We start from the raw sequence: 21,894 nt of genomic DNA, 5'->3' as shown, positions 1-21,894 counted from the left end.
CTCAGCATGTTTTCTGCAGCTCTGCACTGCTCGGCACAGCGGGTGTGTTGTTGTGACCGCTGCACTGAGACGTCAGACGCAGAGCTAGGATGATGGAGGAGGGAGCGCCATTCCTTTCAGCTGTATCGGCATTCAGGATACTAATACTTGAAAATGTGATTAAGGGTGGTGGGGGGTTACGGTGTCGCCGCTGGCAATAGAGCCCAACAACTCACAGGCCCCATAGCAGCCGTGTGGTCTGCCACCACTGATGATAAAAATAATCCAAAATAAAGGAAAATATCTATTAAAAATATACAAGAAAAATATTTATTCATAATGACAAATAATGTCTTGTGTAATGTTTATTCCCAAAGGCGATCTGGTCTACAGGGAATAAATCCACCATGTTCAGGAGAATCCTCCGACGAGCTCGTCCTCGGAATGGATTGTTAACTAGTTCAATGGCCCTAATTTTGCGTAACGTTATATCTCCAAGGTGTTTTCATGAAAATCATCAGAGGAAACTCCTGATCCATGAGTCATAGTGAATTTATGACCGCCAGGTCTAGTATTAACCCCTTAATGACCACCAATACGACTTGAAACTACCTGCGACATATGAGAATAGCAACCTCCGACGGGTGACTATCCAGCAGCTGTCGGCTGTACGCTATAAGTGACAACGTGCTACGTCAGACACGATCAGTGATGGCACCAATCATGGCCATTTATCCCTTTAAATACTGCTGTAAATAGTCCTGATGTTTATAATGACAATTCACGGCCAAACAGCGGCCTTAGAGTCTGCCAGCTACAGTGACCTGTTCAGGAGTTAGCGGCATTTAGGTGGTACAAATACATTTCTTCATTCCTGGTATGCCACTTTACATTAATTCCTGAAATGCGCCTGAAGGGTTAATAAACCAGCCGAAAGCAATTTTGAATACATTGGGGGGGTGCTGCTATTAAAATGGTGTCACTTTTGGTCCTTTCCAATACATAGGACCCTTAAAGTCACCTCAAACCTGAACAGGTCACTAAAAAAAACAAGTTTTGTAAATTTCCTTGAAAAAAATAAAAAATTACTGTTCCATTACTAAACTTTCTAAAAGCCTAACAAAATAAAAGTATGATTTAGGCTGGTTTCACATTTGCGTTTTTTAGCGCTGGAAAAAAACGCATATGTGCGCATGCGTTTTTTCCCCTATATTTAACATGGGTGCGCATACCTGCGCGCTTGTAAGCGCATGTATGCGATTTTCATGCGCTGCGTTTTTTTGGGGTGTGCGTTTGTATTTTCCAGACGCAGCATGTTGCATTTTTTGGCCCTGCAAAAAAGCGCATGCGCACATATGCGCACGTTTTGCGCTAAAAATGGCCATTATAGCCTATGGATGCGCATATGTGCGCACTGGCATGCTCATGTATGCGTTTTTTTGGCATAAGCGTTTTTTTTTTTTAACCATGGAATTTAGGGGTTTGGGTTAGAGTTAGGGTTAGTTAAGGGGGTTTAGGGTTAGGGTCAGGGTCAGGGTTAGGGTTGGGGTTTGGGTCAGGGTTAGGGTTAAGTATGGTTTGGTTAAGGGTTAGGGTCAGGGTTAGGGTCAGGATTAGGGTTAAGTATGGTTTGGTTAAGGGTTAGGGTCAGAGTTAGGGTTAGGGTTAGGGTCAGGGTTAGGGTTAGGGTTAGGGTTAGGGTCAGGGTTAGGGTTAAGTATGGTTTTGTTAAGTGTTAGGGTCAGGGTTAGGGTCAGGATTAGGGTTAAGTATGGTTTGGTTAAGGGTTAGGGTCAGGGTTAGGGTTAGGGTTAGGGTCAGGGTTAGGGTTAGGGTTAGGGTCAGGGTTAGGGTTAAGTATGGTTTTGTTAAGTGTTAGGGTCAGGGTTAGGGTCAGGATTAGGGTTAAGTATGGTTTGGTTAAGGGTTAGGGTCAGGGTTAGGGTTAGGGTCAGGGTTAGGGTTAGGGTTAGGGTTAAGTATGGTTTTGTTAAGGGTTAGGGTCAGGGTTAGGGTTAGGGTCAGGGTCAGGGTCAGGGTTAGGGTTAGGGTCAGGGTTAGGGTTAAGTATGGTTTTGTTAAGTGTTAGGGTCAGGGTTAGGGTCAGGATTAGGGTTAAGTATGGTTTGGTTAAGGGTTAGGGTCAGAGTTAGGGTTAGGGTTAGGGTCAGGGTTAGGGTTAGGGTTAGGGTTAGGGTCAGGGTTAGGGTTAAGTATGGTTTTGTTAAGTGTTAGGGTCAGGGTTAGGGTCAGGATTAGGGTTAAGTATGGTTTGGTTAAGGGTTAGGGTCAGGGTTAGGGTTAGGGTCAGGGTTAGGGTTAGGGTTAGGGTTAAGTATGGTTTTGTTAAGGGTTAGGGTCAGGGTTAGGGTTAGGGTTAGGGTCAGGGTTAGGGTTAGGGTTAGGGTTAGGGTCAGGGTTAGGGTTAGGGTCAGGGTTAGGGTTAGGGTTAGTTAGGGTTTAGGGTTTGGGTTAGGGTTAAGTATGATTTGGTTAAGGGTTAGGGTCAGGGTTAGGGTTAGGGTTAGGGTCAGGGTAAGGCCGGTTTCACATTAGCGCATTTTCAGCGCGCGCACGGCCGGGGGTAGCTCCGCCCCCGAGCCGGCTCTCTGCCCGGCGTGCCCGCCCCTTGCTTGTAGCGCCGCCTACTAGCGGACAGCGGCGCCTGCGATCGGCGCACCCTATCTTTAGCATAGGGTGCGCAGATCGTGCGCAGGCCGTGCGCTAGTTGCGCTTTGACCTGTGCTGCGCACTTTTGACGGTGCGCCGTGCGCGCCAAAATCAAACTTTTCGGATTTTGGCGCGCACGGCGCACCGTCAAAAGTGCGCAGCACAGGTCAAAGCGCAACTAGCGCACGGCCTGCGCACGATCTGCGCACCCTATGCTAAAGATAGGGTGCGCCGATCGCAGGCGCCGCTGTCCGCTAGTAGGCGGCGCTACAAGCAAGGGGCGGGCACGCCGGGCAGAGAGCCGGCTCGGGGGCGGAGCTACCCCCGGCCGTGCGCGCGCTGAAAATGCGCTAATGTGAAACCGGCCTTAGGGTTAGTAAAGTCATGGTTTGGGTTAGTGTGAGGGGCCACCTAATGTTGGAAAAAAACGCAAACGCGGTAAAAACGCACTAAAAACGCATACAAACGCATAAAAACGCTGCGTTTTTTTCATGCATGCTCATAAAAATGCTTGAAAAAAACGCAGCAGTTGTATGCTTTTGTATGCGTTTTTTCAATGCGTTTTTTTGCGGGAAAAACGCGCTGCAAAAAAAAGCAAGTGTGAAACTAGCCTTACAAATGGTGCTGATGTAAGGCCGGCATGTGGGAAATGTTATTTATTCATGTCTATCTGTGGTGTGACTATCTGGATTAAAGCGATAATCATTTAAAGTTTGAAAATTGCTAATTTTTTTTAAACATTTTTGTCATATCTCAGATATTTTTTATAAATAAACACAAAACATATCAACCTAAGTTCACTATTATCAAAAAGTATAATGTGTCACAGAAAAACAATCTCAAAATCACTGGGATTTCTGGAAGATTTACTGTTATTACCATATAAAGTGACACTGGTCAGATTTCAAAAATATGGTCCCATCATTGAGGAGTTAAATCACTAATAAGGGCCAGGTCCTTTAGCCCACTAGGATCTAACCACAACACAGGACCTGGGATGAGGTCACAGGAGGGGAGGAGTCAGGGGTCACATGATCAGGGGCCTCAGTGTATGCAGGACTCTGCTGTGTTGGTTGTCATGGTGCTGGATGAGGGGAATTTTCTGTGTGGGGTCAGGAGGGGTTTATAGTGTGGGTGTAGCAGAGCTGTGTGTACGAGGTGTACGGAGCGGAGCCGCGTGTGTACGAGGTGTACGGAGCGGAGCCGTGTGTGTACGAGGTGTACGGAGCAGAGCCGCGTGTGTGCGAGGTGTACGGAGCAGAGCCGCGTGTGTACAGAGCCGTGTGTGTATGAGGTGTACGGAGCGGAGCCGCGTGTGTACGAGGTGTACGGAGCGGAGCCGCGTGTGTACGAGGTGCACGGAGCGGAGCCGCGTGTGTACGAGGTGTACGAAGCGGAGCCGCGTGTGTACGGAGCGGAGCCGTGTGTGTACGAGGTGTACGGAGTGGAGCCGTGTGTGTACGGGGTGTACGGAGCGGAGCCGCGTGTGTACGAGGTGTGCGGAGCAGCGTGTGTATGAGGTGTATGGAGCGGAGCTGCGTGTGTACGAGGTGTACGGAACGGAGCTGCGCGTGTACGAGGTGTACGGAGCGGAGCCGTGTGTGTACGGGGTGTACGGAGCGGAGCCGTGGGTGTACGGAGCGGAGCCGTGTGTGTACGAGGTGTGCGGAGCAGCGTGTGTATGAGGTGTACGGAGCAGAGTCCGGGTGTACGAGGTGTACGGAGCGGAGCCCGCGTGTACGAGGTGTACGGAGCGGAGCCGCGTCTGTACAGGGTGTATGGAACAGAGCCGCCTGTGTGTACGAGGTGTACGGAGCGGAGCCATGTGTGTACGAGGTGTACGGAGCGGAGTCACGTGTGTACAAGGTGTACGGAGCGGAGCCGTGTGTACAAGGTGTACGGAGCGGAGCCGTGTGTACGAGGTGTACGGAGCAGAGCCGTGAAACGAGGTGTACGGAGCGGAGCCAAGTGTGTAAGAGGTGTATGGAGCGGAGCCGCGTGTATATGAGGGGAACGGAGCAGAGCCTCGTGTGTACAAGGTGTACGGAGTGGAGCCCCGTGTGTAAGAGCTGTACGGAGCAAAGTCCGTGTGTACGGGGTGAACAAAGCGGAGCCACATGTGTAAGAGGTGTACGGAGCCGCGTGTATATGAGGGGAATGGAGCAGAGCCGCGTGTGTACGAGGTGTATGAAGCAGAGTCGCGTGTGTACGGAGCAGAGTCGCGTGTGTACGAGGTGTACGGAGCGGAGCCGCATGTGTGGGAGGTGTACGGAGCAGAGTCGCGTGTGTACGGGGCGGAGCCGTGTGTGTACGAGGTGTACGGAGCGGAGTCACGTGTGTAAGAGGTGTACGGAGCATAGTCACATGTGTAAGAGGTGTACGGAGTCACATGTGTAAGAGGTGTACGGAGCATAGTCACATGTGTAAGATGTGTACGGAGCGGAGTCACATGTGTAAGAGGTGTACGGAGCAGAGTCCGTGTGTACGAGGTGTACGGAGCAGAGCCATCCGTGACGTGCAGTATAATGATCCAGCTTCAGATGTGTAAACTTTAGTAGGTAAAATCCATAGCTTAGTGGCACAATGAAAGCCTGAGGATAGAGCTCCACAATAACAAAACCAACACTTTTCAACCTCACAGCGTACTTACTTTTGGCATATGCAAGATATTTGTCCACGCTGCGTACTGGCAGCCCTTTGGACTGAGCGGAAACCCCGTTTTGTACACGGGGTGATACTGCATGTGTTCATTGAACATATGCGGAGTCACCGCATCATATCCATAGACCTGGTTATTTATCTTGTGGAGACGGAGCGCCTCCACAAGATAAATAGACATGCTGCGGTCTGGAAAGACGTGCCGCATGTCCGGATACGCAGGGCCACTGCCTACGTGTCTGCACGCATAGTGAAGATGGGATTTCAAAAAAATTCCATCCACTATGCTGTAACATCTAGACGCTGCATACAGCCGAAGCAAATTCTGATGTAATCCGGACAGTGGAAACATACCCTAAGTGTCAAATTGACCTCCTCATTAGCACAAATGGGAAACGTCCACAAGCAGGAGGGGATTTAATGAGGTTGGTAACCACAAGACATATAACCTGGTAACCAGGTACAATATATCTAGTGAGCGCCATCATATATACTGACATTATTACATGAATAATATAAAGGCAAAAAAATGATAATGTAAAATCTGGTAATTGAGCGTGATTTCTCTTTTTGTTTATTTTTTTATTATTTACTAGCTGAAGAGCCCGGCGTTGCCTGGGCATAATAACCAACTGTGGTTAGTTATAACAAATTATAATGATTATATTGCACATAAAAACATTTCCCATCATATATTCAACACTACAGATTTGCAACACAAATTAACTAAACGATTACCCAAGTATTAATAGTATTTTATTTTCAACTCATTCAAGAGCCTTTTGATAACCATTTTGGGTTTTTCCTTTCGGTGCAAAGATGAACAGATTTTTGGCAGTTCCAACTCTTGAACAGATCACGTAAAGTTGACCATGAGAAAAGCATGGAGATTGCAAATCGATCCCTACTACTTAAATCGATCCCTACTACTTTCAAGGACTGTCCCTGAGCATTGTTAATGGACATTGCAAATAGCAGTTGAACTGGAAACTGGAGGCGTTTAAAATCAAAAAAACAAATCAGATGGAATGAGTGGAATTCTTGGAATGAATATGTCCTCTCCTTTGGCACATCCTGTTTCTGAGCTGTGAATCTAACCCTATCCTGTGTGATAATGTCTGCTGAACTGTGTACCTAATCCTCTCCTGTGTGATACTGACTGCTGAGCCGTGTATCTAATCCTATCCTGTGTGATAATGTCTGCTGAACTGTGTACCTAATCCTCTCCTGTGTGATACTTTCTGCTGAGCTGTGTATCTAATCCTCTCCTGTGTGATACTGACTGCTGAGCCGTGTATCTAATCCTATCCTGTGTGATACTGACTGCTGAGCTGTGTATCTAATCCTATCCTGTGTGATACTGACTGCTGAGCTGTGTATCTAATCCTATCCTGTGTGATAATGTCTGCTGAACTGTGTACCTAATCCTCTCCTGTGTGATACTTTCTGCTGAGCTATGTATCTAATCGTCTCCTGTGTGATACTGACTGCTGAGCTGTGTATCTAATCCTATCCTGTGTGATACTGACTGCTCAGCCATGTATCTAATCCTATCCTGTGTGATACCGTCTGCTGAGCCATGTATCTAATCCTATCCTGTGTGATACTGACTGCTGAGCTGTGTATCTAATCATATTCTGTGTGATACTGTGTGCTGAGCTGTGTATCTAATACTATTCTGTGTGATACTGTGTGCTGAGCCGTGTATCTAATCCTATCCTGTGTGATACTGACTGCTGAGCCGTGTACCTAATCCTCTCCTGTGTGATACTTTCTGCTTAGCTGTGTATCTAATCCTCTCCTGTGTGATACTGACTGCTGAGCTGTGTATCTAATCCTCTCCTGTGTGATACTGACTGCTGAGCTGTGTATCTAATCCTATCCTGTGTGATACTGACTGCTGAGCGGTGTATCTAATCCTATCCTGTGTGATACTGGGCTCCCCCTGCAGTCTGTGTCAGAGGATGGTCTGTGTTGGCACGGTAATAAATTGTGTTATTTCCAGCTTTACAGAAGGACAACACCATAGAAATGATAAGAACAATAGGCAAAATTGTTTCGTGAATTGTAACGCGCAGGGTTAAAATTTCGCCTCACAACATAGCCTATGACGCTCTCGGGGTCCAGACGTGTGACGGTGCAGATGCCAATCCCGGACATACATACAAACATACATACAAACATAACAATTCTTATGGAACTAATTTATGGACTTCCATGCACTGCTTGACAAAATACAGGATTCCAATTATGGTGGAAGATTAATCATTTATTCCCAACGCGTTTCGAAGTAAGAACTACTACTATATGTTTGAACTTTGACCTCTTGCAAAAGAACATGTGACTATTGGCGCCGATTTTCAGATATGGAGTGTATATAGTCTTGAGACAACGCTATCTGCTCATGTTTGTCGTCCCCTGAGGAAGTAGTAGTTCTTACTTCGAAACGCGTTGGGAATAAATGATTAATCTTCCACCATAATTGGAATCCTGTGTTTTGTCAAGCAGTGCATGGAAGTCCATAAATTAGTTCCATAAGAATTGCTATATCAGCGGTCACTTGTTTGACCTTTGGACGTGCAGCAGCTGACTACTAATCGTACATGCCTGATCTCTCCTGCAATAGGTGAGTGAATTTCTTTTATATTTTTTCATATTAACCCGGATAAGACCCTATTTGCACTTTTTTTGTTCCTATAGTGTACTATATACATACAAACATACACACACACATTGAGCTCTATATATTAGATTTAATTGAAAAGTGACCCTTGTATTTAACAAAACCCATAAAGTCTCCCTGTTTTGCTATTTTTCCCCATTGACGCCACGAGTGTGAACAGACACCTTTTAGCATCTTTTAGTTTGTTGAAAAATGTTGTTTAGATCTGCCCTATTTCTGACTTTTAGGCCAGGGTCACTCATCTCTCGTGCGACCTAAACAGGCCCATTATGCTATTGCCCCTCGGATCAAACTCTGTTGGTGTTTGATCCGAGGGTTATCTTTACTGTGATCCAATTCTTTCACATAACCGAATCATATCGTAAATGTGGAGACGATGGAAAACTTAATTTCTCCATCTTCTCCATTGTCTGAGTCCACGGATGTTGAACTGCACTCAGATGACACCCAAGTGCAGTCTAATGTTTCACCATGCACCTATAGACTTGTATGGGTGCGTGTGATCTGATTTTCAGAAGCGCTTGCAGTACGCAATATTCTGATTCCAAATCGGCATGAGAAAAAAAATTGCAGATGTGCACCGCCCAATTGTATAACATTGGTCCGAGTGCTATCTGATAAAACATCGGATAGCACTCGGCCATGTAATGTGCCATATCACATGGCTGAGTGCTATCCAGTATTCTATTGGATAGCACTCGGACCAATGTTATACTATTGGGCAGTACCGACCAGAGCTTTTCTTCTCATGCTGATTCGGCATGACAAAATAATTGCAGCATGCTGCAATTGCATCCGTTAGGGCAGAGACACACCGGTGTATTTTTCGTCAGAGAATCGCATTGTAAAACTCGCACTGGCTGTCTGCTCTCCTGACCTGAGCTTGACAGCTGCATAGTAATCCATCACGCTGTCATGCTCAGGTCAGGAGAGGTGCCGGCCAGTCCGTGCTATGTGATGCGATTATCACAATGTGACTCCAGCCTTTAGTCTGATCACACACACACATAAACAAGTCTATAGGTGCGTGTGAAACATTAGACTGCACTCGGATGTCATCTGAGTGCAGTCTGATTACCGCCCAGACAGATAATGGAGAAGATGGAGAAATTAAGTTCTCAATCTTCTCCGCACCTATGCTGTGATTCTCTCATTTGAGAAGTGACACTCGGATGAAACTTTGACACTTTGATCCAAGAGATATTAGTATAATCTGAGAGAATCGATGGCCATGTAATTCCAGCCTTAGGGTATGTGCACACATTGCGGATTGGGCTCAGGAATTTCCTGAGCGGATTCTGCATCTCTTTGCAGAATCCACAGGTCAAAATTTGCATGTTTTTTTATGCGGATTTTGTGCAGATTTTAAGCGGATTGTCATGCGTTTTTTGGCCTGTGGTTTTCTATAATGAAATGGGTGTAGAGACACAGCGGAATCCACACAAAGAATTGACATGCTGCGGAAAATAAACCGCTGCGGATTCGGTGTGGAATTTTCCGCAGCATGTGCACAGCAATTTTATTTTTCCATTGGTTAACATTGTATGGTCAAACCCTTGCGGATCTGCAGCGATTCTGCGCGGAAAATCCGCTGTGGATTTGCAACAATTCCGCAACGTGTGTACATATCCTTAAACATCTTGTGGTGCAGCCAACACATTTTAATTTATGTCAGGAATATTCATTAATTTATACGTGATCAGAGTTTCAATTCCTTAATATCATATGTAATTTTATTCTTGGACTCTAACATTTTTTTTTTTTATTTTTGTGACGGATGAGAGCTAATGTTTTTTAGTCTGGGTGGGGGCCAATATCTATGACCCTTTCCTAGGCTGTTAATATCAACCTTCAGCTGTCTGCCTAGCCTTTGCTGGTTGTTAATTATAGGAGGGCCCCCCATCTGTATGAACAGATTTTACATTGGTGTAAGCCATATTTATAAAAACCTGTGAAGTGACCAAATACGAGGTTTGTTATTTTTATTTTTGTGGCATTTTACATACTGAGTAATAATATGTTGTGTAAAGATGAAACTCTTCTTGACAATATTTGTATACCTTCTTTAAATGTGTTTTTTAGGACGCAATCGTGATTCTGTGCTTCCACATCTGAAATAGGTGAACTTTTGTTTCCATATTACTTTCTCATGTGTATGTCATGTATAGAGCTGTGCCATGCATGTAAGACATGGACCGAGCAGATCCCTGTGTGCGTAAGGTGTAGGGAGTGAAGCTGTGTGTACATTATGTACAGAGCTGAACTGTGTGTATGGATCGGAGGAATGTGTGTACGACGTGGGCTGTGCAGAGCCGTATCTGTATGACATGAGCATAGCTGTGAGTTTATGACGTTGTCAGCATCTAGTGGCTCCTACTCCGCCGCTGAGAAGAAGCACTTCTCCGGTGTATTAAACGTGTTTATTTCTTTCAGCAGAACAGAGATTAATCGGTCATGTTAGAAATTCCTGCATTAAGCTGTGCTCGGGTAGCCACTCCTTTTCCCTATAACATCTGAGCTCAATTACCTAGTCCTTGTCAGAGTTAGCAATTGCTGCAAGACTTAGGAGTGGGAAAAGTTGGTTTGGTGAAGGAGTGCTGGAGGAGTTTATTGGCGACTGTTGCCTGGTTTGTACATTTGGAAATTCCTTATCCTTCCCTGTTTTGCTTTCTTCCCGTTCCTTACACACCATGGTGGATAACTCTGTTATATGTGTGTGTATATTTTGTGTGTGTGGAGTTTTCAGTTTACCCTTGTCTTGTTACCCTCTCTGTCAGGTTGGTGTACTGCGGTGCACAGTAGCGCCCCCTCTTCCCTGGTTGGGGGTAGGGCACAGACAAAGGGCTTAGCAAGGAGATAGGGTAAGGGCAGAGGCCCCGACGTCTTCGCCATCTGAAGTATCCCGGGCAACAGGGCGAGCTAGGGCGCCCCCTAGTGTTAGGGCCAGGAAAGGTGTCCCAGGTCACTAGCCTGTCGAATCGTGACACATGTATAGTGGAGACGTAAAGGTAGGGCGTAAAAGGGAACACATAAATTACGTCAGATGTTAATGGACAAAAGATTCAAGTTGAAAATCTTTTACCGATATAAATTGAGAACAAAATAAAGTTTAAATGGTAAATAGAAACCAAAACCATTGACCAACTGATGGCTGGATTCCAAATCACCCTGAAATTCATCGGAAAAAAAGGAAATCACAGGCCGATCCACATTGTGTGACTGTCTTCTGACAATATGTAGGGGTGTACCACTTTGGAGTAGCTGGACTACCTGTAGGATGTAGATAGAACCTCATGCTACCAGTTGTGACAAGTACACGAACAAAACTAGAAAAGACTGAGTAAGTTAAGCTCTTCCACAGCAAACTCGACCCAACCTTGTCTTTATGGACCTTGCTTTACGCACTGTAATGGGGATGAGAAAAGTGACTAGCCCAAACCAGGGCTGTGAAGTTGGTGCGCCATGAGAAGTCAGGCCAACATAGATAAGTTTGCATGGGCAAATAGTCCAGTAAATAATGCCTTTGGATCAACAATTAATATGGTGAAGGATTGTTAAAGTTTGTAAATTATCAGAGTTACAAAACTCAAGGGCTCTATCAATTTGTGAACAAGCCCAAGAGGAGCCACGGGAGTAGCATCCCCATTTAGGACTAGGAAATTTCTAGAGTAATGTTTGTGGAGATAGTGAGACGTAATGGCTATGCACCAGTAGATCATTTAAAGTCTTTGATCTCTTTGACGTATTGGAGGGACTCGGATACAATATTAAGGTAGTGTCCGATAAAAAAAATCGGCCAAAACCATTTGAAAATGTCGATCATCTCTCTCCAGTGTGCATGATAGGGCGTAATTAATATCTTACCTGACTATCGGCATTACGTCGAATACGTCTGAGGAGCTGGTCCCTTGAAGTGGTTTTTCTTTATCATACCCACGTTGGATGATACCATTATGGTAATGCTGGAATTTAAAGCGTCTTTTTAATTCACTTGCTTAGTCGTCAAAGAACTTGTTCATTGAGCAAATTCATCGTGCTCTAAGGAATGAGATGATCTTGCACTTGTAAAGGGGTTGGTTTAATAATGTTCATTGCTGTATTTATGTCTTTTTGCTTACGGGTATTGCTACATGTTTTCTGTACTACCTAATTTATGTTATGGTACTGCTACCCCTTCTGGGTATTACCATTACTGTGTTTTCATGTTCCTGACTGTATATAGTGTAGTAATGTTTCATGAATAGCAGGGGTGGGCAATTAATTTTCCCAAGGGGCCGCATGAGAAACTATCACTGCTGTCGAGGGCCGAACCAATCGGCTGAACTTAACCCCTTAACTCCCGAAGCTTTTTTTCGATTTTTCGTTTTTCGCTCCCCTCCTTCCCAGAGCCATAACTTTTTTTATTTTTTAATCAATATGGCCATGTGAGGGCTTATTTTTTGCGTATCGTGTTATTCTTTTGCACGACACCATTGGTTTTACCATGTCATGTAATAGAAAACGGGAAAAAAATTCCAAGTGCGGTGAAATTGCAAAAAAAAGTGCAATCCCACACTTTTTTTTTGCTTGGCTTTTTTTACCAGGTTCACTAAATGCTAAAACTGACCTGCCATTATGATTCTCCAGGTCATTACAAGTTCATAGACACAAAACATGCCTAAGCTCTTTTTCATCTAAGTGGTGAAAGAAATTCCAAAATTTGTAAAAAAAAAAAAAAAAAAGTTGCCATTTTTCAAGACCCATAGCGTGTTCATTTTTCGCGATCTGGGGCCGGGTGAGGGCTTATTTTTTGCATGCCAACCTGATGTTTTTATTGATACCATTTTGGTGCAGATAGTTCTTTTGATCGCCCGTTATTGCATTTTATTACAATGTTACAGCGCCCAAAAAATTTAATTCTGGTGTTTCGATTTTTTTTCTTGTTACGCCATTGACCGATTGAATTATTTTAATATATTGATGAACACGACGATGCCAAATATGTGGATATTTGATTTTTTTATTGTTTTATTTTGAATTGGGCGAAAGAGGGGTGATTTCAACTTTTATATCTTTTTATTTTTTTAATAACATTTATTTTTTACTTTTTACGTGCTTCAGTAGTCTCCATGGGAGACTTGAAGTTAGAGTTATCCGCTGCAGCCCTGCTCTATGTAGAAAATATGCTCACTTGCTATGAACGCCGACCACCAGGCGGTCCTCCTAGCGATCCAGCAATGACAACCACAGGGGTCTTCTGCTGACCCCGGGTTGTCATGTCAACCCATCGGCGACCCGCGGTCAAGTGACACGGGCGAAGATGGGTGGAGGTAATGATGCGCTTCTTGTGCGTGCATGTGAAATGCTGCTGTCAGAGTTTAACAGCGGTATTCAACATGTTAACAGCGGCGGGTGAATCGCAATTTCACCCGCGGCTGTTCCGGGCACATGTCAGCTTATCAGATCAGCTGTCATGTGCTGGAAAAGGTGCGGGCTCATCGCCGGAGCCCACACTAAACGGGGAGGCGTCCAATGTATAGGGTTGTCTCTAACTAACAGTTATTCAGACTAGAGGCACCATCTACTTGTTACTTATGAAGTGTGTTTTCTATTGTATTGATGATGCTTTAAGAACGCCGCTTCTATTTCACAATCATAATTGATTATACTATCATTGTATGTAATGTATTCTCATTGCTGGGAACCTGGCTAGTTATAGTGCTGCATTGTGCCAGTTTATTTCTTGGTTATATATGGAGAGGGCTACTCTTATTAAGCACCTGTTCACATCCGATTTCTGTTTGGAAGTGACGGTCAGTTTTTTTATATCAGTGAATGTGAGCCCAATGAGCCTAAAGTGGGATCTGAATTGCTGTCTGGTTGAAACCCAATTATATTTTTACCTTCATTGGAAAAGGACTGTGATTTTTGTTATTACGTATGTGCGGAGAAACTACGATAGAACCTTTCAGAAACCAAAAATTGCCTAAAACATCTTGTCTCCTCCTCCTTGTAAGGGTGTGTGCACACGCTGCAGATTCTGCTGCGGATCCGCAGCGGTTTTGGTCCTGCGGATGCTGCGGTGTACAGTACCATTGTAATCAATGGAATAGAAATCCACAGTGCACACTGTGCGGAATTTTCCGCGCGGATTTGCAGCGGTTTCAAAACCACAGCATGTCAATTCTTTGTGTGGATTCCGCTGCGGTTTGGCACCTGCTCCATGGCAGGTGTCAAACCGCAGGGGAAACCTGCAGGCTAAACCACAGAAAATCTGCAGATAACCTGCAGGTCTTTTGACCTGCGGATTTACAGAAATCCGCGCGGAAAATTCCTCAGGAAAATCCGCAGCGTGTGCACACAGCCTAACACAAACTAGGTTCGCAAGCCGTCCACAAATGTATGGAGAGTACATTAAAATAGGACATTTAACACCCCAAAAGAACATTATTTAACTTATTTAGGAGTTACTTTAACAACAAATAGGTCGACCCTCTTTAAGTGGTGCATAATTCCACTTAATCAGAGCCTCCAAAATGATCTGACTACATGGTCCTCATTGAATTTATCCTGGCTGGGTAGACGACACAATAAAAATGGTATCTTTACCTGCGATTTTTATACCTTTTTCGATCCTTACTAATAGCAATACCCGCCAGGACATTTTCCAAATTACACTCCGCTATTACTAGATTCATGTGGCAAGGAAAGAAAGCTAGAATTTCACAAAAAGTATTGTTTTCCCATAGAAGACTAGGGGGTATATCACTTTCAAATTTTGCTCTTTATTTTAAATCCGCCCAAATAACACAATTGACAAATATCTGTTCCCAAAACAATAAACCAAGATGGGTCCACTTAGAGTCACATCTCATTAAACCATTCTCATTGCCTGGCCTGATGTGGTCCACAGAGAAAATTCCGAAAGGTATAATTTTAACGGCTCCCTTTACAGCCCATTCTCTTATTCTTTGGTGGAAAGCTAGATTTAAATATAAGCTACAATCCGAACCTTCCCCTTTGACCTCCATCGTGTGCAACCCAATGCTCTTACCGGGCCTCAACCCACACATGGTCGCATGGTGGATCTTACAGGGGATCACTACATTAAAACATTTGTGCTCTCCATTTTATATTTTACTAGATAGACCGGAATTTATTGGAAAATATTCACCCCCAGTTAGAGAGATCATGCGTATAAACCAGGTCCTCCACTTTGCCAATAGTCTTCTCCCAAACAAAAAACCCCTATGTGTGTCTAGTTTTGAGCAAAAAATGCATTATTGATCCAATGGGAAAAGGAACTATATCTTTAATATACTCAATTGTTAACCCACCTCACGATGAGAAAAAAATTGAAATTTATGACACAATGGGAGGAGGAGATGGGATTTGATTTGCCACTAGATTGGAGATCTTCTTGTGATACGTTGACCAAGGGAAGTCACCAATCATCCCTTGTGGAGACTTCACTGAAGGTTCTCCACAGGACATATCTCGCTCCAACTAAACTTCACAGTATATACCCAAATATCTCAGCTCTGTGTTATTGGGGCTGTGGTCTACCGGGGGATATGAAACACATCTGGTGGACTTTTCCGGCAGTCTCGGACCTCTGGCAAGTAGATCAATTGACAGGCAGGAAAATTCCTCTAGAACCTTCGTTTTTTCTCCATGGAGCAAAACACCTGTCTCTTCCTAGAGGTCTCCATAGATTGGTAAACTTCCTTTTCATGGCTACCAAAATTCATATAGCAGCAAAATTGAAATCCCCAACGTTGTCATTATTACTTGTTAAAGAAAAGATGAACAATATTATGCTCTATGAATGCATTGAAGCTACTAGAAACGACATGTGGGATCAGTTCTTTAAGATTTGGGGGCCATGGATGGATTTGGAATCAAATACACAAATGGACCAGATCGTGCGCATATTACCGTAATATCTCCGGTCTGTGGAGGTGGAGAGTTGGTTCTAGACTTAGAACTTACAGTATATAATCATTATATGTTTGTCCTTGGTTCATGGTGCATTTGAGATCGGACTGAAACAACCATTAAAACTATGCTATCGAAAAAATACTAAAGTTACTATAATGTACACTGTGGATTTAATGTTACCTTTCCCTACTGTTTTATCCTCTTGCTGTAATTGTCTTGTCTTTCCCTCTATAGGTTATATGTTTGTCGAATAAGTTAAAAATTCCCCTGCGAGGGAATATGTTTCTAAGTATACTGTTTTCTAAAGTAATAAATTTCAATAAAACCATTTTGAAATTAAAATAGGACATTTTTTTCCATCCCTAAAAATTATTTAGTGTGTTTATGATTTTTTTTTCAGATGGAGGAGTTTGTATAGATTAATGTGACCATAATAATCATTTTACAGTAATTGCTGAAAATTTGAGATGTGTGTCTCGATTCGTGGGACAGATTGTTACGGGCTGGCGGAATGCACCAAATAATATGATAGTAGGTGCGTTCGCAGCCTGGGATCCACCGTGCAGAGGTGGTAAACTGCTGCTTAGTAATGGCAGATGTACATAGTGGTATTCAAAGGTCATACGCGGGTTAACTTCACCTGGTGTGAACAGGAGCGGACTCTGTTACGTCACAGAGCCGTAGTATCACGAAACTTAAATGCTGGAGTCTGTTAGCACTCACAGATAGAGTTGAGCGAAACAGGTCGGCCAGATTCATAAGTCGCCGACTTATGGCAAAGTCGGGTTTCGCCGACCGAAACCCGAACACAGCGTCAGGTGAGCCATGCGGTCGGCAAAACGAGCACCAAAGTCGGATTTCCCAGAATGCTTGCACGTGACTTTTTTCAGCCACTGAGCAAGGACGTACACTGTGGGCAACGAGATGACATGTGCACGAGAGAGTTCGTGCACTTTAAAAAAGCGGTCCGGCATGTAGGTGTGTTTACTGTCCTCCACTCCCTGCCGACTTTGCTTCCTCATTGACTTGCATTGGGTTTCGTGTTTCAGTCGGACCTTTGACTTTTCCCGATAGGCGGCCAATTTCTTTCGACTCGACTTTTGAGAAAGTCGGGTTTCATGAAACCCGACTCGACACTTAAAAAGGCAAAGTCGCTCATCTCTATTCACAGAGCTCAGCATGGGGGCACTCAGAATGTGGTCACGGAACTCTGCCCCAAGGACACGGGGTCAGAGTCCCTCTAGACCTTCTGAGCACGTGGCACCGCACCTGCGGACACACTCACTCCACATGGTCTAATCTTTGTCTATACTAGCGCATGGCCGTGCGGCCATGCGACTCATTTTATAGCAGCGTCCTTCCGGGACCTTCCTGATGGTCCAATCCGAGCTGGAGAAGGACCTAAGCATGTGACCTCCGATCTCCAATGAGAGATCGTCCCACGGGCATGCTCAGTGGACCGAAAGGAGGACTTAGTTCCTGGAGTAGCTCGCTGCTGACCAGCCTGCATTGCTATAGCTGGACCAGAGGTGGCAGCAGCAACAAAACCTACAGAGCTGGTCTGAGCAGAGCGCCTGGATCGACGAGTCTGCTGAGCAGCCTCTTGTGTTGCCGGAAAGAAATGGGAGACTGCCGAGGCAAGGCTCGGGATTCCTGCTGTACAGCGACCGGAAACAGACGCCTAACACCGATGATGTCACACCTAACTAGCTACTCAAAAGCCATTCCAGGGATCCCGGAGAGTAAGAGATTAACGAGCCTCCTGTCCAGTGTTCATCGACCGTCACCTGGCCAATGGACCAGAGTCCTGCAAAATGATCTGCCCATCTCAACTGCAAATGTTTTCATATTACAATTATAGGTTGCAAGAGTATGTCACTTAAAACAGTAATTTTTTATGATTTTCCAATTTGTAAAAATTGTGGACTAACTTTGATTTTTGGACAAGTTGTCCAGAGGGATGTGCAAACCGGTGGAAGTTTGGGTTCTAGTACCTGACCTGAACAAGAGCAGTACCCAAACTTCCACCAGAGCGCTCTGTCTCTCTGAGTGTGTGTGTCTCTCTTCTAACCCTGAACTTTAGCAGAACGTCCGTGTTTGGCATTCCGGCCTGAACAGTGACTGTCCAGTACGAACGCCGAACAATTCAGCTCAGGTTCGCCCATCTCTAGGACTTAAAATCACATTGGCAAACCTGATACAGATGTTTATTGTTAATTAAATACATTTCTTAATCATTTAGTTCTCTGGATTTCTTTCATTTCCTTGTTTATGACAAGACTTCACTTTCATTGAAATTGCCAAGAACGCACATCTGAAGTAAAGGAAAATGTCATCTTCCCTGTGTGAACTAATTGAGTTTTGTCCTTGTAATGCAGCCATGTTTAGTTTTAGTTTCACTTTTTTCTGTTGAAATATCTGTATAAGATCATTATTTATTTGCAGAACAACATGTAGCTTTGAATGACAACATTCACTTTACCATGTACTCTACTAAAAAACAGGTAAAAAAAAAACCAAACAGTAATTTATTCTCTTTTTTTTATGACAATCATTTTGCTACCAAAATGACCAGATGCCTGTGTTCAATTGGTCTTCAACGTTATGGACACCTAATTTGGGCAGGTTTTTAGTGCTATACTACTTAAAAAAATAAGTGTCATAACAGGGTTGTCTCAGGCTTCTTTTTTGTGCAAGGTAAGCTGTAGTTTAATGGTTCAAATTTCGGTTGCATACGATTTTCTGATCTCTTTTTACTCCATTTTAGCGAAAAATTAGGTGATCAAAGACAGAAACTCCGCCATTTCGAGTACTTATTTTCAAAGTTCACTGCATAATATGGAAATATGTCAGTCTCGCATAGTAAGGTTGGAACATTTATTTTGAAAATCAGCTTACATCAAAAAGATTTAAAGGGAATACATGGCCCAAGGAAACCCTCTTTTAGCATAAATAGCAAAAACACAGATAAGTACAGTACAAGCATTTATTCACATACATAATAAGAAAAATGCAATAACTGATTCATTCAGCATTATTTACATAGATTTTAAAAAAGAGGGGTGATTTTAACTTTTATATTTTTCACTTTCTTTAAATCCTTAACTATTTTTCTCCCATGAAAACAATTTACTTGAACCCGTGATTGTTATACAGCCATCACCCACCATCGCACAAAGTCTGCACATGTGCTCTATAGAGTGAGCTCAGCTTCTAAGCTGGCTGCATAGAAATAGTTTGCACGTTTACTGTACATAAAAGGCAGAAATCAACAAAGAAATTTAAATTATATTTATTTGTGGACAAAAGATTTCCCATATTTAGCACAAAAATATGGCTTTGTTTGCCCCTTCTCCTGTATGAGTGGTTGGGAGTCAGCAAAACTGGTTGTCCAAGTGAAAAAAAAAAAATCTTTATTTTGAATATGGAAATGACTTTTCCCCTGTGTGACTTCTCTAACGTATTCTGACATTTATTTTAGTTCTATAATTTTTCGCACATTCTGAGCATGAATATAGCTTCTCTGATGTGTAACAAGATATGATTTTAGCTTAAAACATTTCCCACATTCTGTACAAGGAAATGGCTTCTCACCTGTGTGACTTCTCTGATGTGCAACGAGGTGTAATTTAGCATTATAACTTTTTCCACATTCAAAACATGAGTATGGCTTCTCCCCTGTGTGACTTCTCTGATGTCTAATAAGATTAGATGTTTGGTTAAAACATTTCCCACATTCTGAACATATAAATGGCTTCTCCCCTGTGTGTATTCTCTGATGCGTAGTAAGATCTGATTTCTGGCCAAAACACTTTCCACATTCAGAACATGAATATGGCTTCTCCCCTGTGTGTATTCTCTGATGCTTGACAAGATGTGATTTCTGGTTGAAAGATTTCCCACATTCTGAACATAAAAATGGTTTTTCTCCTGTGTGAATCCTCTCATGAGTAGTAAGATCTGATTTCTGGTGAAAACATTTCAGACACTGAGAACACGTATATGGCTTCTCACCTGTGTGACTTCTCTGATGTACTTCAAGATCTGAAATTTGGTTAAAACATTTCCCACACTCTAAACATGAAAATGGTTTCAGCCATGTGTGACGTTTCTCATGTTCAATGAGATGTGATTTCTTTTTAAAACATCTCCTGCATTCAGAACATGAAAATGGTTTCTCCCCCGTGTGAGATTTTTGATGGTAAACAAGATTTTGTTTCAGAGTATAACATTTCCCACAATCGGAACATGAATATGACTTCTTCCCAGTGAGAACTCTTTGAAATTCAACATCCCTTCGTTCTTTAATACTTTGAGATGGAACAGAATATATGACCTGTTGAAAATGATCAGATAATAAATCTTCCTCAGGAGTGGCTGAGGCTATAGTTGGAATCATTGCATATTCTTCATATATATCTTGTGTGATACCACCATCTTCTTCTTTAATATCTGAAATCATCATGTGTCCCTCTGACAGTTTGACATGGTCATCTGTCAAGAATAAAGCTGAGTTGTATTATGACAACTTACAAAGCACGTAAAAATATTTAATTTGTTTATGGAAAGTCAGCAAGTCCAACCTAAATTAATAGATGTGGCAGATAATACTCTAAGGCCAGGGTCACACTTGCAAGAAACTTGCATGAGTCTCTCGCCTCAATACCCGGCACTGCCGCCGGCACTCGGACTGGAGCTCTCAGCTACATAGAAATACATGCAGTTACACACACCAGTCCGAGTGCCGGCGGCAGCACCGGGTTTTGAGGCGAGAGACTCGTGCGAGTTTCTCACAAGTGTGACCCCGGCCTAATTTGTATAACAGCCTTAGAACAGTGGTGCTAAAACAAGTCAAAATATTACAGTATACTGAAGTTCAATGCCCTGACTGGTGTATTGCAATGCGTCTCTGCATTTTCTCTTTTCTCTTTTGCTTCATTGAGGGAAGCAGAATACTTACTGCACTGCTCATTATAAAATTTAGGTCTGGCCTTCAAAAATGTCAATGTCAACTTTTATTTTCTAGAATATATTTTTATTTTCAGTTTCTGGGTTAGGTTTTTAAATCCATCTGCCAGACAATTAAGATAAGGGGAAGTAGTTAATTGGCGGAGGGGAGGGAATGGAGTGAAGGCAAGAGTACTAGAGTGGATGCAGGAGTATTCTCTTTGGTTCGACAGATTGCCTCATGTCCAACCTTGGAAGCTTCAAACAACCGACATCTAAAGAAATAAAAAATTATGTAGACCTCTCCAGTGAAAATGGCTGTAGAAACTACAGTATATTACGACAAACCCAGCCTTGTAACATTTGGAAGTCATGCATTGCTCATAATTTTGTGTTAATAATAAAGCATTTCCTAACGATTACGGTGCCACAAATTTACATTAATTTAATGAATAATGTGACTCAGCAGGTAGTTATTACCCACCTGGGAGGTTACCCATAGGAACGCCCAGCTCTAATGTGGAACAATATAGGTTTACACTCCAGCGTTACGGATTGATTAGAACAATGGTCCTTCAACTTCCGGGTGAAATCCATGGGGGGGGGTGACTACTTAAATGTATATGCACAATGCCACCTACCTTTATTGATCAGCTGTTATACATAATACGATGCCAACTCAGTATGGAATAAATTACACTGACAAAACTATTTTATAAATCATAATACTTTGTACAAAATAGTTAGATGTCAGGCAAGACTTATGAGTTTAATGCAAAGACGCCAATATTAGGAGTTTAAAGCTCTTTTTTTAAACTTAACAATGGGAAGTCAGACTAATGGTCTGTTTAGACAATAAGACCGATAATCGCTAAACTTTTACTGATCTGTGGTCGTTTGAATTCCTGATTACATGGGCCGACTAAGGCTAGTTCCACACTAGCGTATGGCAGAGCTGCGGAGGGATGTGGACTTCCTCTGTGAAGCTGCGCCCACTGCAGCGCCTCCTCCGGTCAGCTCCACCTGCATCGGCATGC

The 21,894-nt window shown here is 43.3% G+C and overlaps 1 protein-coding gene across 1 annotated transcript in view; it reads right to left on the bottom strand.

The window, feature by feature from the left end:
- Nucleotides 1-18,773: 18,773 nt before the first annotated feature.
- Nucleotides 18,774-21,894, bottom strand: part of LOC141051177 (uncharacterized) — a 266,826-nt gene continuing 263,705 nt past the window's right edge. Inside the window, exon 29 of the mRNA XM_073548042.1 lies at nt 18,774-20,404. Within this exon, the coding sequence (XP_073404143.1) occupies nt 19,383-20,404 (1,022 nt within the window). The 3' untranslated portion in view covers nt 18,774-19,382. The remainder of the gene's footprint in view (nt 20,405-21,894) is intronic.

Source organism: Dendrobates tinctorius, unplaced genomic scaffold, assembly GCF_039654945.1.
Source record: "Dendrobates tinctorius isolate UK_male_01 unplaced genomic scaffold, ASM3965494v1 ptg000155l, whole genome shotgun sequence".
NCBI classification, from domain to species: domain Eukaryota; kingdom Metazoa; phylum Chordata; class Amphibia; order Anura; family Dendrobatidae; genus Dendrobates; species Dendrobates tinctorius.
This window is presented reverse-complemented; position numbering and strand designations above follow the sequence as displayed.